Source organism: Antennarius striatus, chromosome 17, assembly GCF_040054535.1.
Source record: "Antennarius striatus isolate MH-2024 chromosome 17, ASM4005453v1, whole genome shotgun sequence".
NCBI classification, from domain to species: Eukaryota; Metazoa; Chordata; class Actinopteri; order Lophiiformes; family Antennariidae; genus Antennarius; species Antennarius striatus.
In genome coordinates this window covers 3,808,496-3,826,713 of record NC_090792.1, presented here as the reverse complement: position 1 = coordinate 3,826,713, position 18,218 = coordinate 3,808,496, and the positions used below count along the sequence as shown (strand labels likewise).

The window sequence follows — 18,218 nt, the reverse complement described above, 5'->3', positions numbered from 1 at the left end:
TATAAAACCAAATATAATGGACAAAGTTCAGCATCTTTGGAGGGGAAGTGAAGCATCCCATTTTGTTATTATTTTTTTTAGTAGTAGTAATAGTAATATTACTATTATTATAGCTTTTACTACAAAAGGGTTTGTATCCATTACTAGGACTACACCACAGCTTTTACTCTTACCACTTCTATCAAACAGCTTTCACTAACACTTGTACCATGAATACTTATCAACTAATCAACTCCAGCTCATGGATACCCATGTTGCTCAGCAACGGGCTTTATTTCTTGACAAGAAATACAGCCCTGAATGAAGATCCAGTGAAGTTAGTAGGGTGTCAGAATTGCCTTCTTGGATGAATTGAGAGAATTAAGAATAATTTTATTTCATGTCTTTGAATGATTGAAGCTCAGTTACTTTGCTGAAACACAGGAAACATTGTAGAGGAGAAGGTCAAGCATAAGGCCTGAAGTAAGCATAGCATGGATGATGATGACAGTCTGCAGTTAAAGAAAAATATTCCAAGTTCTTCCCCAGAATGTTGGAGAAAGAATGATCCTAATGGGTTTGCTGACCTGCAGCCCACAATAAACAACCTGGACAACCTTAATGAAGATACTAAAACAATTACCGAAATAGAGAACTGTATTTTTGAAGCCAGAGACTGGACAACTTCTCTAGCGGATGGGGCTCTGGGCTTAAGTGATTATAAGACCTGAATTGACTGACTGAGGAAGGTGTTAGTCTTTTTCAAAAGAAAATACTATTTTCCCAGTACCCATTTTGTCTGTCAGTGACATTAGCTGCCTTCTCATGCCATTCTACAGTTTACAAAGTACTTTATTTGCTGATCATGTTACGTCTAGTAAAGTATTAACAAAGATGTGCTGTTTGTCATTGCCATCAGAAACTAAAAGAACAAACTTCACTTGTTATTTTTCATCAGTATCAAGTAATAATTTCTTCTATTTTCAAAACAACACTACGTATGTGATGTATACAGTAGAGGAAATGAGTATTTGATCCCCCACCGATTTTGAAAGTTTGCACACTGACAAATAATTGAACAGTCTAGGATTTTTGTGATAGGAAATCTCCAAAATTACATGATATTAAAAAAATTGCATTTCATGGAGGGAAATAAATATTTGACCGCCTACCAACCATGAGCAATGTTGGCTCCCACAGACCATTAACATACTCCTAATCTCAGTGAAATCCTTACCTGCATGAGAGACACCGGTCCCAAACTGTCACCTGTTTTATAGCCACTTGCCCACAGACTCCAAGACACTCCAGCATCTCCACCATGGGCAAGACAAGTGAGATGTCTAAAGATGTCAGGGATAAATTTGTCGACCTACACAAGGCTAGAAAGCCATAAGTAAGAAGCTTAATGAGAAGGTGACAACTGTTGATGCAATTATTCAGCTGTTGTCAGTTGAGAACAAAGTCGAGCTCTTTGGCCTCAACTCAATGTGATTGGAGGAAGAAAAATGCTCAAGAACACCATTCCCACTGTCAAGCATGGGAGTGAACGCATTATTCTTTGGGGGTGTTTCTCTCTCAGGGGACAGGTTGACCTCATCGCGTAGACAGGAAGATGAATGGGGTCATGTATTGCAAAATCTTGAGCGATAAACTCCTTACCTCCGCCAGTACACTAAAAATGGGTCATGATCGATATTCCAGCACAACAACAACCCAAAACATACAGCCAAGGAAACAAAGGTATGGCTCCATACGAATCACATCAAGGTCATGGAATGGCCTGACCAGTCTCCTGACCTTAATCCTATAGAAAATCTATGGCGAGAGCTGAAGTTTCAAGTTTCCAAATGCCAGCTTCTAATACTCTGATGTGTGCCAGCCTATAAGCAACTACAAGAAACAACTGACTGCTGTGTTTGCCAACAAGGGTTTGCCACCAAGTATTAAATTGTGTTTTTCTTGGGGTTCAAATATTTCCCTCAATGAAATGTACATAAATTTTCACTTAATATATTTTTACATCCCGCTTCAAAGCGCTGATGTATCGTAATTGTCAATGTTCATGTGTTCGTCTGTCCACCAAATATCTTCGCAACCGTTGTAAGAAGAAGGATGACACAAAAAGCACATTACGTACTCAGACTGCAAAGGGGATGCTAATGAGATGATGACCTTGACCTTGAGAAAACTAAATCAAGGTCAAATTTCAACTTTTATACACTGGGAACCAGATAAGATAGAAAGTCGAGGGAGAAGGCCAGTGTAAGACCGTAGATCAGAGCTAGTGCTTTGATTTCTGAAAGTAGGTCAGAGCTCTGGCTTTGATCTTTCACCTATGTAAGCAGATCAGGACAAACTTTTGAATTCAGGGGTGTCGCAGGATGTTGCAGTCTGTGACTGCCTCAGTTCTAGTTCTTGGATTGTTTTTTCAAATATGATTGCTTTTCTATCACTGTTAAAATAAAGTTACCATAAAAATCAGAGTCTGTTCAATTATTTCTTCATATCAAAATTTTCAAAATCAGCGAGGGATTAAATATTTATTTACTCCACTGTATGTCTAAAGCCCGACATGTAATATCAGTTCTTGTGAAATTTTGACAACTGAATAGGTGCACTCTATAAAGGAAATCATGGCTCAAACACTGCTGAACTGCCTGCTTCCCAGTAAATGTAAATGTAACCACTAAAACTTTAAAATACTACACAACAATAATGGTGAAATCTGTAGTGAATACAAGAAAAGCCACAATGCATGAGAAGTGAAAGGGGCTTAATGACTGTAGCTGGATGATGAAAGGCCACATGTTCCACAAATAAAACTTTTACGACAGAGTGGTTACATGAGCCATGGAATATGAGCAAAATCTGCCTCAAATTTTGTGTTGTTAACTTTTTGCATTGTTATTAGGGTGCAAGGATTCATTGTCAAATCAAAATATAGTCCAAATGATATCCAGACTGTTGGTAATTGACAACTAGGCTGTCTCCCAATCTCAGAGGGCTTTGATAGATGTCATCACAGGCTTGTTTTCAATCTGATCACCCATATTAAATCTTGTACATAAAGTAATCTACTGGTCTAATTGTTTTTGGGTTTTTTTGAAAGGGAGCTATTGTTGCTTTTAACTTAAGAAAAACTGCCCATTTAATGTAATCATCATTGCTTACAGATGTAATTGATTCCAGTCTGTAGTTAAAAGGCAGTTTGTGAGAGGTTATATAATTGTAGTTAACATGTAGAGACTGTATTTATTTTTTTAAATAGCACACAACATGCAATGCCTGAGAGGAACCCATTGCTTTGATATGACGTCTGTTTGATGTGAAATGTTACGGCAAATCTATTTTTACCTGTTTTCAATGGTCAAGTCAGTAGAATGGTACCTTTGTGAAAGCAGTAAATCTCAGTGTTTATTGCCTGTTTCACACACCAATGTCATTAATGTTTTGGCTACTGATGGGCAAGATTAAAGGGAAAGAGAGACAAATCAAGTCTCTGGAGTTTTCAGTGGGTGTCTTTTAACTTTGCGAGAAAACCATGGTAATACCTAACCTGATCCATAATAATTAATGTTCAGAGTGTTAAGCCCTTTTTATTAACTGTACAACAGTGCTAGATGAAGTCCCTTCTCTGCAGTGACTTTAGTGTGTTCACACTGAACATAACTGCAGTAGAACATCACCACTCTGGAGTATCATTTTTAGTGTGTCAGCATTCTGCTAGAAAAAGGAAATTCTTTTAAAACAAAACACTGCTGAGTTTTAGGGAACCCCTACCATGTGTGTCAAGTACTGTTTTGCAAATAATGTATTTACATGACAACAGAATAGCGTTACCTTCTGTTTTACACGGCAGCCAATTTCACCATCCCCATTCCTCACCTATTATTTCATAATTTACCGTGGTTTCATGACAAAAAAGAGTACTACAGAAGCAGTATTGGCTTTGAGGATGTTGATAGAGTAGTACAGAGAAGTCCAAACGGAGCTGCGTTGTGTTTTTGTAGATCTGGAGAAAGCTTACGACAGGGTGCCCAGAGAGATAGATAGATAGATACTTTATTAATCCCGGAGGAACTGTGGTATTGTATGAGGAAGTCTGGAGTGGCAGAGAAGTATGTTAGAGTGGTGAAGGACATGTATGAGGACTGTAAGACAGTGGTGAGGTGTCATGTAGGTGTGACAGATTTGTTCAAGGTGGAGGTGGCACTGCATCAGGGATCAGCTCTGAGCCCCTTCTTGTTCGCTATGAGGATGGACAGGCTTACAGATTAGGTTAGACAGGAATCTCCATGGACTATGATGTTTGCAGATGACATTGTGATCTGCAGTGAGAGCAGGGAACAGGTGGAGGAGAAGCTAGAGAGGTGGAGGTTTGTCCTGGAAAGGAGAGGAATGAAGGTTAGCCGCAGTAAGACAGAGTACATGTGTGTGAATGAGAGGGACCCAAGTGGAAGAGTGAGGTTATAGGGAGAAGAGATCAAGAAGGTGGAGGATTTTAAGTACTTAGGGTCAACAGTTCAGAGCAATGGAGAGTGTGGAAAGTGGGAGTGACCAGGATGGATAGGATCAGGAATGAGTACATCAGAGGGACAGCACATGTTAGAGGTTTTGGAGATTAAGTCAGAGAGGCCAGACTGAGATGGTTTGGACATGTCCAGAGGAGAGATAGTGAATATATTGGTGGAAGGATGCTGAGTTTTGAACTGCCAGGCAGGAGGCCTAGAGGGAGACCAAAGAGGAGGTTTATGGATGTAGTGAAAGAGGACATGAAGGTAGTTGTCGTGAGGGAAGAGGATGCAGAAGACAGGGTTAGATGGAGGCAACTCATTTGCTGTGGCGACCCCTGAAGGGAAAAGCTGAAAGGAAAAGAAGAAGACCATTATAAAAAATCTCTTGCATTTTCACTGAGGTTGACAGCATATGTTGGCATATGATCTGTTTGTTTTGAGGAAAACAACCAAATAATATCCTGTTGTGGTTCTCTATCTCTGCATGGGGTTTTAAGTTGATGCAGAAGAAAGGCTAATGAAGTGTAAGAAAACAGGACAAATCAAGAAAAAACATTCATCAAGTTGTTGTACATCAAATTCATATAGGGCTGGGTTTTGAACCAAAAAAGTGCTGTTGAGGTTATTTCTTTTTTTGCTAACTTTGAAGAACTCCCCAAGAGAGAGTCTCTCTTGTTTTAGAAAACATAAATGCTTCATGTGCCACTGGAGCTATTTCCATACTGTTCCTGCTGTGGTTTAATGGTGACTGACAACACTCCATATTCCAGTCAGTTTAACACCCTAATAGCAATCAATGCTGCATTTAACTTTGCCTGCCTGGAGTTCTGAATAGACGACAAAGACATGTGCTCACCAAGTATGTTGAGCAGAGGACACAACAGAAAAAGTCTATCATATAAGAACAGGAAATGACAAATACAAGAGGCAGACAAGGAGGGGGAGGGAGATCAGCATTACTTAAACCACTTACGTAGAAGATGTACTGTTGCATAACTAAATTATTCTTCCCTTATCCAGTAAATGCTGACTGATTACAGATCTGAATTTAATTTTTGCTTAGTATTTAAATATAGAGTTTTCAGTTTTAATCAAATATAACATTCTACACTCAACACATACCCATATGATTACATTATATATATATATTTTTGGTAGAGGTTTTTTTCAACAATTCATTCCCTGAAATGAACATGTTTTCAGTAAGTTACATATATAGCAAATGTACAAAGAAATATCAAATAGAAGGAAAGGGCTGTACAGCTGGTTTTATTTGTTTTGGCCCAGTAAATGCATGCAAAGTGCAAAGGGGTGGCAGTAACTCAGTCCACTAGGACTTGCGCTGGGGACCAGAGGGTGGTTGGTTCAAGGCCCATGTGAGCCAAAAAAATTCAGAGTGTGAACTGGTAGTGGAGAGGTGTCAGTTCACCTGCCGAGATGCCCTTGAGCAAGGCTCCGTCCCCTTTATAAGTTGCTGATTGGGGGTGCACCATTAAGGAGCTGCCCGCTGCCCTTCCTGTCATCTGCATGCTTACAGACCCCTGTGTGTGTGCCTGTTATGGGCCTGTTCACATGTACACTGTATGTATGCATGTGACTAACTTTAATGATTCCCTTCGGGGATCATTAAAGTTGATTTCATTGCATTTCATGTGCATCTAAGATTTCTTAGTTTTAATTTCATGTACACCTTAGAGCTCTGATGTTGATTGAATAAATTGCACAAGCGTTGACTAGTTCAGCTGTGCTGATCTTTTAAATGCTTGTTCTGCAGTATCCCCTCAGCTGTCCTATTTTTGTCACTTCCACATTGAAAGACAGACCAATATAGTCATCAGTCATGTACTGTATGTTTGTCCAAATTTAGGTTTTGGAGTTTTCATTTGAGAAATTACTTTATAGTTCCTCTAAAGTTGTTCATCGGTTCCATAAAACATTTTTAAATCAATGTGCAGTAGTCTAGGCTCACCAAATATAACAACATTGTTGTTGTTTGTACCCTTTGCAGTGCATCCAGGTGCGATCACAAGATGATGTCTGGAATCACTTCATGATCTGTAATTTAAAGACAAAGCGACAAGTGTCTTTGTACAGACTTGAAAGGGACTCATTTTCTTCTTCTTTGGGATAGGAGTTATATGTGCAACAGCTACCTTCAGTTAGACCTTTTCTCTAATACTGTTATTTGTGTGCCCCTCTGCCCTTTTCTTCATGTGTAGTGTATTATTTGTGTGGTCTATACTTGTCCAGTGATGCATTCTGGTAATAAACATTCAGGGACTTTCCCAGTGTTAATGCATCTTTCTCAGTGTGTGTTCCAGCAGCGCATTTGGAGCATGCCCCGCCTCTCTCCCGTAGTCAGCTGGGATAGGCTCCAGCAACCCCTGTGATCCACAGACAGTGGATCACAGGGGTTGCTGGAGCCTTGTCTTGTAGACGAGACAATTATGATTGTCCTGTCTACATGAAGATGGATGGCTGGATGGATGAATGGATAGATGGAAGGATGGAAGTGCCTGAATATTTTTGTATATTATTTTTGTTGGTAAGGCAGTGAATAATGAAAGTGATAAAACTCATTGGCTCATCCGTGTTTTCTTCCCCTTTAAGTCGCAATTTCCTTTGCAAAATAATCCATGATAATCCCTCCAAAAATATAACAAAAATACAGTGAACTGTAATTGTATGTTTAGGGATATGCTGTTTTATTCTAAATGTCAACGAATCCAACGAAAAACCCAAACTGGACTGAACCTCAGTAGAATACATGGCCCTATTTACTAAATTTAATCAAAATCTGCTATTAAAGAAAGTAACAGCAGTTGTTGGAATTTTGTCCATCAGTTCAGACCGACACCAACATTTCAGTTTTTTCCTGTCCCATGAAAAAATATGTTGGCAATTTAGGTGAAAATATGCTTTTCTGTAGTCATGTCACCAAATTAATTAAGAACATGACTTACTGAAGAGTTGTTTTTGGAAGTGGTTTATTTTATTTTTTTAATCGAAGTGAAAGAGTCTTAATAACCTTTTTAAATGAACACTTTTTTTAAGAAGTGGGTGCTTAGGGCTGGGTGCTACGCATAGGACGTACCCCTTGGTAAGCACGTAGTGAATAATGAAAACAAATTATTTTGGTCTTTTTATTGGATTTGTCAGAAATTGTTGAATAACACCAGCTTTTTTCTTAATTAATTTCATGTCAGTCCTCCAACTCCTTGGCCAATAACTATCCTTCAGATGAAATGCGCTAGAATTGCGTGTGCTAAACTTTTTAGGAAATTAAGACTCCTCTGAGAAATTGGTTTGGTACAATGAGACATTGTTTGTAATTTTGATTTCAGGACAACTCCCACAAAGATAATGGAGCGTAAAGCCAACTTAAACACTCTCCAGTGAAGGAAAAGGAAACACTCCTTATTTCACGTTACCCCCTGGTAATCCTGAATGTTATGCATTTGTGAGCACTTCCTTATGACTGCCCCTGTTGCTGTTCTTACAATGGACCTCAGATGGACCATAAAGCAGGATTATGTCAACCTAAGCATAGTGTACCAACTGTTGCCCCTGCTTCCTTCCTGATTTTGAGAATAATGCGTTCCAGCTTTTATTAGAGTTTAATATTGGCAGGGCTCACTTACAGGTCTGGGAATGCTTTTAGTTGCCAGTCTATTGTTTGTGACCAGAGCTCGCTGGTGGAAATGGGTTTGGCAATTCCTAAACACCAGCTGAGAGATGGAAGAAAACAAGACATCCAAGTGCCAAGACTTAGAGGGTATAATAGTGTCAGTTCTCCCAGCGGATTGGTTTTGAGCTAAGATAGATCATGAACACATTAAAAGTAGTCAGAAAAGTGCTATTTCTGTCAACAAGTTGTACCGTGTTGGACGCAAACTGCACAGATCACGGTGAAATAAAACACTGGGCTGAGTTTGCCAAATGTCTTAAACACATGACAAGAGCAATTTAGCGTGATCTTACACTTGGCACTCTCTGGGGGCGAAATAGGGTGTGAGCCCACACTTGAATTAGAGACTAACAGAGATTAATTTAATACTTGGGAGTTTTTTAATGCCTCACACTTTTAAGTCTACAGCGATTTATTGGATCAGGTTGCCAGCATCTATAAAAATCACATTTATGATGCAAAAAACAAATATCTTCTCTTGGCCTATATAATTATCTTGCGTTTTCAGATGCCAGTCCCTCTCTCATTGGGCTAAGATAAATATTGGATCGAAGATGGTACAAACGGATGGCACAGGAAGACATAATTCTGTCAACTGGGGTCTATTCAGTGTGAAAATGCTCGATTTAGGTGCACCGTTTGTTCTTCAAGGAAAACACTAATGAGTGCCTCTCTTATACTCAGCATGTTTACAATATGTTAGTGTAACTAAACTTGTAGCTGGAAGGAAGCCCTGCTCTATGTTGGCAAGGCTATGAGGCTGATGTAGTGAGTCCAATATTCAAACGAGACACATTTTCTCCTCATTTAAACGGCACTACATGGTAGCAGCTATGCTGATTTCATGGATTTAGGGGTGACAGTTGGTCAGTCCACCACACTGGTCCAAACTAAATGATATAGAGAACAAACCGATGCACTGCCAGAATTTCTGTGGTCTAAGCCTGACTATGATTCCTCATTTTTGGATTAAAGTGACATTTTTGCTAGAGAAATCAAGAACCTGAAAGTTTCAATTGTAAAGACAGTTGTCATCTTGATTTTCCCTTTGTAACAGGTTAGAATGTTAATTTGTACAGTACTTATATGACCAAATATTGGAATCTGGGCGGTGGTGTTCTGAAGCACGCCTCATATCTTTGATTGCTGCTCATATGTAGAACAAAAATATGGAAAGAGTGACGGCTCTTATCTCAAAAAACTCATCTGTCAAGCAGCTCAGATCTCAAGGTACTGCTGTATAATGTTTACATTGACCAAATGTACTGAAATTGTCTTTTTAACATTGATACACTGGTAAGCCCTCACCTGAAAATGCTGAATTGTAATGACAATCCAATATATACTTAATGTGTGTTCAACATCAATGTTGAATCAAAGCCTAATATTTCAAGGTATATTTCTCATTATAACCTATCACTGCTTTCAAAGCAAGGTATCAGTGGTTTATTTAATAGAGGCCATGATTTTTTTTATCGTTAGCCAAGTTTAGGCTTAATGATTTGACAAAGGTTAAGCCATTGTAAAATATTGCATTATAACGTTCTGTTAAAGGATGTGATTTCTGTGGATAAAGCCCAGAGAAAAATGTTTCTTTTATTCTGGCCACAAACTCTTCATACATTGTATGAAGAGTCTTTCTTTAAAAAGACTATTTTTCTTTAAAAAACAAAACAAAAAAAGTCTTCATACAATTTCATACATTGTATGATAAATAGTGTATAAAATTGTTTTTCATACATTAAAAACAATTTCAGCCTTTGTTTTTTATGTATGAAATCTGTACGTTTGTTGCAGAGCTTCTCTTATTTATAGAATTTATAAATTTGTTTTGACACACACAGTTTTCAACAATGGATATCAAATCGAGCCAGTGAGAATTCTATTCAGACTCACGTGTTACTATGTCCATGTCACATGCTTTTTTTCAGCTCAGTGCTTATCACTGTCACTCCCTTTATGTTCACCAGTGCTTGGCTGCAGCATTCAAGCCCTACCTTATAAGCACAGAGTGAGAACATTCTGTACAATGCAAAATGAACAAGCGTAGTGTTTTGTTATTAACCATAACTTGTTTTCAACATTAGAGATGAACCAAAACCTTTGTCCAGACTTTAAAATTATGACAACTGGATCAGGTTTTACAACTCATCCTGCACTAACAATAGGAGTCTTTATTTCTCTCTACATGTGGTTATTTCTGTTTAGAAGCCTATCCATCTCGTCTTTCGCTGCAATGTCAAGAAAACCTTTGAACTCAGCGATGAAATGATTAGACTTTGTTAGAGGAAGAACATGATGACCTCACAGACCATGTTTTTGGACAAAATTCTTACACTGATTATGAAACAATTTCACACTCATGTCCGACAGGATTAGATGATAAAATGGTGGCATTTTATATGCAAAAGATGAAGTTCAACAAAATATCAGATTATTCAGCAGAAACTCCTCTGTCAGTCGGCACAATTGAGCGAACAGAAAGGACAACTGTGTCCATATATCAATGCAGGCTTTCATTTTACAAAAGATCCACTAAATGCCTTATCACCTTCCTTCAAAGTCTTCACTACATACCGTTGGACACATTTCTCCCTTCAAGTGAATGGGAAGTCAATTGGTCCAAGCTATCTGCGTATTTGGACAGTTTTAATTTATGTGAGTTTTCCCGATACTGTGAACACGTTCCCAAGATACTAGTGACCTTTGCACCAGTTGTACTTTCTTTTTAGTGCAAATGAGTTAATTCTAGTCCACTAACATACAAATGCAGGGGCTTTCCTTACCCAAAAGGACACCAACTGTAGCATGTATTGTTTTAGAAATTGCTGTGTCTCTCTAGTGGTTGGCTATAGCTCACACTGCAAATATAATGACCACAACAGTGTTGTGGAAATTAACCTTTTTCAGAGATATACATACTGAATTATGCCTCATCCATTTGTGCTTTATGCCTACCTCTTTTATGTAAATCAAGCTTTAGGACATTCTTTAAATATGTCCACTCTATTTCCCACTCTTAGCCACCATCAGATAGGTTAACAGAATTTTTACAAATTAATTACCAATTATTCCTTAAAATAATTCAACTTTACCTGAATCATACTGTCAGATGGTCTTTGTTAGTGATTTCAGAAGGTTGACCTTACTCACGCAATTCTTCATGACAACTGAAGTAATTGTCCTTAAATTGTCCTTTTAATTGTCCTTAAAAGATTGCAGCTCTCATTACAATCTTGGATTTACTTTTTGTGTTTTTTGTATTTTTCTTCACAACTATAGTAATTGCATAATTATTCAATAAACTGCTACTAAGGTATTGATGCAGTTGGGGCTGTGCAGTGCAAGCATGGCACTGCTGCTCATAGGATGTAAACTGACATCCCTCAATTTATTGGTAAAATTTTAAGGGACATCCAGCAGATGTCTTAAAAGATATAATTATACCTTTCAATGTTACCCAGCATTACCCTGTTCCACCTGGCAGCTGCCCACTGAATACTTCCAATGTGCCAAATGAGGATAACTTCAGAGCTTGAGGAATCCTTAACTGTAATTATGAAGGGAGTGTTTCCCTTGTTCTATTGTCCTAAGTCACGGGTTTTATCTCTCTCTGAGTAAAAATCAATGGCGACAGATCCATCAGTCTCAAGTACACAACCATGTCCTTTGAACAGTTATAAAGTTGGATTGTCCTTGTTGTATTTGCCAGAGCTGTACAGCTGTTTTTCCTGTCCCCTCTCCACCTCTGAGTTCTCTTCACTGCCTCTCCTCCTCACTGGAGTTTCACTGATAGTCTATGTCACAATCCTGACACAGCACTTTCTCAGTCTCTCCTCAGTTTCAGCTCACTCCTGCCCCGGAGCATTGACTGCCTCTTTTGGACATTGCCTGTCCTTGTTTGCATTCATTTCTGGAATCCCTGCATTTCTGGTAACCACTGGTGGCTCAGGAATGATGAGGTCACTGTCTCTGTTTAGTCCGGCCTTGCCATTCCCCCCCTTCCACCCATGGTAGGGAGTGGTTGGGTTGTTGTAAAACAATGGAAGCTTTCTCCATTGGACTGATATTGGCTGACAGACAGACAGAGAGACAGACAGGCAGGCTTACAAACAAAAAGACAGTCAGGAGGCAAACAAATTCAAAGACATCCTGCTTTTGACAACTTAATGTTTCTGGTTATTTCCGATATGTCACCATCTTCCCTCCCACTCAGTACACACCTGTACGACTCACTTCCAATTTTCATTTAAGTTGATCAGTATTTAAAGTGTTGTAGTGCTATAGCCATGCATATATAGAAAGTTAGAAGCTCCACCTTTTGCTAAGTCACACTGAATTTGCCAGACATATTTCACTTTCAGAATGAGCGGAGACAATTACTTTTACTTTCTGGATTAACAAAGACCTTTGCTGTGGATACCTACCACTCTCATTTTACCTGATGTTATTATGACCATCTGCTCCAGAGTAAATGAGTGTAAATGTTGTGTTGGAAGGACTTCCAACCTGTTAGATGGCCAATCCAATAAATTAAATCTCATCGATGCAATAAGAATTTTGTTACTTTTTCAAATCTACAAATCAGCTGGACCAGTTGTTTCAAAGACGTATCAGTACTTTAAATTTAGCCACTATATGAGTCTTTGCATGCTGTACTTCTCCACTTTAAAACTCTAGCTATTCACTTGTCTTCATTGGACATAAAGTGTTTTCTAAAATTTGTTTTTGCTCAGTGTTGTTCACATTCAGTTTAAACATTATTTATCAATGGAAAGGCTTCTCTTAAGAGAAAAAAATACTCCTGTTTAGCATTAGAGGGTCACATTTAACTGCGGCTTGCTCATTTGTGGCACGCGACTACATCTGATTGCAGCTTTGCTGTAGGAATTTGCATGTGGGTTACAGGCTTCAGTCAGGCAATCAAATGCTGTCTGGCTGAAACTGGGATTGTTGGTCGACACTTCATGCATTTAGATGTGCAAAATACATAAAGAGTTTACATGTTTTAAGCTTCGGTAAATTAAAATCCCTTTTTTTAATGTAAATAAATAAACTGTGCTCTTGAAGCTTCCAGTACAGATTGTAAAAGTCGCAGAATAAAGAGTGTATTTTCATATACTTTCCCTTGTCAGTCCAAATCAGTGTGGTAACAGAACATCCCACAGCACAGCCCTTTCCTTCTGATCTGGTAATAGGAAGTACCATTTGATGAGGGTTAGGTTATTACTCTGAAATTTTCTTTCTTCTGGGTCAATTTTTTCCTCTTCCATGGTCAGCTTTGTTGAATCTGTTGCACAATGGCATACATTGTAATTGCTGTTTTATAGCTTACTGTTTTTTATAGTATATTTTAGAGTATGTTAATGGTCAGAAATGATCAGTATTGAACCGCATCATCAAAAATGTTCCTTTTTGGCTCAAGTGTGTCTCATCAGGATTTTGTGATTTGATGGCAATTGAATTTTGAAAGTTTGTAATCAAATCAAAGCACACTATTTTTATCGACACTTTTTTGTCAAAATTGTTTTATGAAGTATAATTAAGTATTCTCAATGAAAAAAATCATATTTTAAAATGAGTCTGAAAATGAGCAAAGAAAAGTGAACACAAGAGTTTGGGCCAAAATTCTTGAAACATTTTAAACATTACTTTTGGTAATTGCCCTCGATTAGCCACCAATTTCATCCTGTGTTCCTACTAAAGTTATATACAGTATACTTTACTCAGGTAGCTGTCACCACAGTTACAGTTTTTGCTCCACAACAAAAAACCCATCTGCTTGCAGAAGCTTTTTCCTCCACAAACACTATAGAGATCATATAACTTACATGTTTCTGACATGCCAAATTAGTCTTCTCTGTGCAGGTTGCATCATTATAGAATGCTCTCACAGTCCTTCTTAATGACTGTTTTTGTGTCTGTTTTCGCCTTGTGGACATATCACTCAACTAACACTTTGACAATTTGAAAGGTTTACACTATACAGTTTGTGCTACACGTTTTTATATTGGTTGTCATTCCACTTTTAAAATTCAGTTGAGTGATGTCTGTCATAGACTTGCAGATTTTCTTAGGAGTTATTTCACTGTGCCCTCTTCAAAAATGTTTACTGTTAGTATGGATTATTTGTACACTCATTATACCCATGGCAAGGACTAAGAAATATCAAATCAGTCTGCCGGTCTTCTTACTTCGTTTGCTTCTTTTAATAAACTGCAGTCATGTATTGTTTCATATGCTAACAAGTTGTAAACTTCAAACAACAAAAGCATGTGTTTTGTGTTATGCTCCTTCCACAGCACCTAGTCCAGTGGGATACTGGGAACTCAGAGTGTTTGCTCCAGCTGGTAAAGGAGCTCATCCAGCAGTACCACCACTACCAGTGCCAGCGTCTGCGGGAGAGTTCCAGGCTGCTGTTTGAGTATGACAGCCTGCTGGAGGATCCCAACTATGGACGCAACATGGAGATTTATGCCGGACACAAGAACAGCTGGGTAGGCGCATAACAATGGAAAAACTCAGTCCATAACTAGTCAGCCCTCTATATTATTTTCCTAATAACCAAGAAATTTTAATCTTTACATGTTAAAGTGGAATATTCATTGAGTCCTTTAGGAGCTTTAAAACTGGAGGATGTCTGATGATCGATGGTCAGGCTCATGACACGATCAAGTTTTGTTTTGAGAAGAAGAAGAAATTCGCTTTAATCATCCCTGTGGGGAAATTATCTTTACAAGCTTAACTATATATGTTAAATATGCTTGTATATATGTCTGTACAGGCCCCTGAAACAAACACACGCACACCGGGGACCTGTAAGCATGCAAATTAATAGAGTGGGACGTATTCATTTGCTGAGTGAAGGGCATGCTACTTCGAGGCCCCAAATGAGCAGCTTAAATTATTAAATAATAAATTATTATTTAATATTTCACAGACAGTCAAGAAATGTAATGTTCAAAAAATAGAAGCAGTGAGTTCTATAAAAGGCGGGCATTGATTCGGTGGGGAAAAAAAGGTATTAACAGGTAGTCCTTATGTAAGGATCAAGGCACGTGATATTACATATGCTGGCTGTGCATTTGTCCTGAAAAACCGAGTACAATGGGATCATTCAAGACACTGTTCTGATGAAGAATGTTTTTTAATGAAGAAATGGATAAAAGAGAGGAAAACCTACAAAGAAGTGCAGAAACTTATAGGCTGTTCAGCTAAAATGATATCAAACGCTTTAAAATGTCAGCCAAAACCAGAAAGACAAGGAAGATTGAGAAAAACAACTTCTGAAATGGATCGGAGGAAAACCAAACTGGCAAAGGCTCAACCAACAATCAGCTCCAGGAGGATCAATCAGATTCAGGCAATCAGATGACGTCTATGTGAAGCCAGGCTACGAGCAAGAAGCCTCTACAAAGTCCCATTGTTAAAAAAACAGACAGTTTGAGTACATCAGTGTACTGGAAGTAGTCATGTTGCTGTGTGCTGAAGAGGAGATGCCCTTGAAATGAGTGTTTAAACAAAACAATGACCCCGACAACACCTGCAAACGACCAAAATCATGCTTCCAGACAAACAGCATCCAACTATTGTGATGCCCTAAAAAATTTTTGGGCTAACATAAAAAAATTTGCTGTTCATGAGGCAAAACCAAGAAACGTAGAGGAATTGTGGAACAATAGACCTGGGCTGCAACACTTGTTGACCATTGCCAGAAGTCAGTCGACTCCATGAACCAGATGTGAAGGAGTTATCAGAAACCATGTTTAGGCAAAAAAAATATTAGTTTAGGATATTCAGAAAAGTTGATTTTTCTAGAATTTTTGAGTTTCTAAATACAGATGTCAACACTGCTTTTTTTAATATTATATTTCATGACTTTCTGTGAAATATTATGATACTTGATTGCTTTTTCCAATTTTCTTGCTTTGAAATAGATTGTGCAGTGTCCCCAATGCATTTGTGGTCATTAAAGTACAATTTATTTGACGAATTTTGACATTTACGCAACTTTTTAATAACACTAATAACATTATTTTTATCATTTCTGTATCAGTCATGTGATTCTGGTAAAGAAAACAACATTTCCATGCAAGTATTCCAAGTTGTGTCTCATAAACCACTGCTAACTGATGAAGCAAACAATCACTGTGGTGAAAATGCTCCACACTTTGTACAGCTGTGATTGTGGAATCCTCTCCAAGGATTTTTTGTTGTAAAGCAGCATCAAAACACAAAGTATAAATACAAACACAAGTCAGTCCAAGTAGATCCTGGGTTTGATTCCACCTGAGGCCTTGCCGTGCTGAATTTTTGTGTTCTCCCCGTGTCTGCGTGGATTCTCTCTGGGATCTCCAATCTTCTCCGACCTCCAAAAAATGCACCTCAGGCAATTTGGTGACTCTAAATTGTCCGTGAGTGCGAGTGGGTGTCTGTCTTTTTGTGTGGCACTGCGATGAATTGGCAACCTGTCCAGGGTGTACCCCACCTCTAGTCAGCTGGAATAGGCTCCAACGGGACCCGGATTCAGATGAGACGCTGAAGACAAGACGATTACCATCATCTTCAAGGAGATGAATGAATGAATAAGTCAGTTGAAATTGTTGATGCTATACACACAGTCCCAAACCAGTAACAGATCTCTGATCAAAGAGAACAGCAATAAGAACAGGGATGAGATACTTGAGATTAAATGCTAAACTGTGAGGGAAAGCAACAGGCACTTTATGGTATAATAAAATTGAGAACACATGGGATCAAGGAAAACTTGAACCTGTTCTACCTTGTTATTGGAAGTCTGTATTTCTGTGTGTCTAGAGGGTACGATGTCTGTGTCCATAAAGAATGGTTAGACGTTATTATGACCTGTTACACCAATAAATCAACAAGAAGGTCAACACTGATTATAGATTGGATCTATAAAAATGACCTACATTTAGCCTATGCAGAAAACCTTCACATAGCCTTAAGTCTTTACATCACAGCTTTATTTTAGTGAAAGAAATTACAGAGGAACTTATAACTGCTACAATTTTGACCTGATATGCTGAAGCTCCTCTCAAGATGGAAAAAATTTTTACGAAACATATCTTTGGATTCAGAAATGTTCAATCCCAGAAGGCAATCATTGCATCACTCTACAAGATCGCTGACCATGAGCCAATGAGATAACACTCGTCCAATCACATTACCAACAGCAACTGCACCACATGTTAATTAAGGAAGGCTCCTGTCCTTGAACTGTCTGCTGCAGAGAGAAACCAGCGGTTGGGACAAGACACACTGTGGAGAGCCTGAGGAGCACATATGCTGCTTATTTACTCTGACTCTCTGAGGCTTATCATTATTGTGCATCACAAGGAGCCGATGATGTTAGTTGGCATTTTCGAAATCGGAAAACTTCAGATGATAGTCTGTTCCCATTTGCCTGAACAATTTGGAATGTTTAATGTATTATATGTATGTATCATAGTTCCTAGAGTAACCCATCAAAAAGTGTTATTTGTAACCTCTGCAAAACCTGTTCTTATATTTGAATGTGCAGACTTCTTGTTTTCATACACATGATGTTACCATATGACCTGTGTGTTGGTCTATAAAAGTTTTTACCTCTGAATCTTGTCTTCCAGACTGGAGAGTTTTCAGCCCGTTTCCTTCTCAAACTCCCTGTGGACTTTAGCAACATCCCCATCTATCTCCTTAAGGTAATAAACATCCCCCCCTCCACACCAAACACACACACGCACACACACACAAACACGCAGACTCACGGCACAGGTGCACACATCCCTTACGTTATATGCACATCTTCATATTGCTGACCTGTGGACGGCACCGCCATGTCTTTAGCCTCAAAGATGATTTTTTCTTACTGCTAGCTTCTGTTAAATACAATGAAATACTATAGTGTTTTTTAATGCACATTTGTCTCCATTACACATTATAATTTATATATGTGTAATGATAACAACAGGGTTTTTTCCAAATGATCTGAGATGCAGCTGTGAACGTATGTGTACCGACTCCAGTCTTGG

The 18,218-nt window shown here is 38.5% G+C and overlaps 1 protein-coding gene across 2 annotated transcripts in view; it reads left to right on the top strand.

The window, feature by feature from the left end:
* babam2 (BRISC and BRCA1 A complex member 2) overlaps nt 1-18,218 on the top strand; it is an 85,189-nt gene that overhangs the window by 12,536 nt on the left and 54,435 nt on the right. For both annotated transcript variants that reach the window (XM_068338378.1, XM_068338377.1), the window contains exons 5-6: nt 14,487-14,681; nt 17,814-17,888. In XM_068338378.1, the coding sequence (XP_068194479.1) occupies nt 14,487-14,681; nt 17,814-17,888 (270 nt within the window). The remainder of the gene's footprint in view (nt 1-14,486; nt 14,682-17,813; nt 17,889-18,218) is intronic.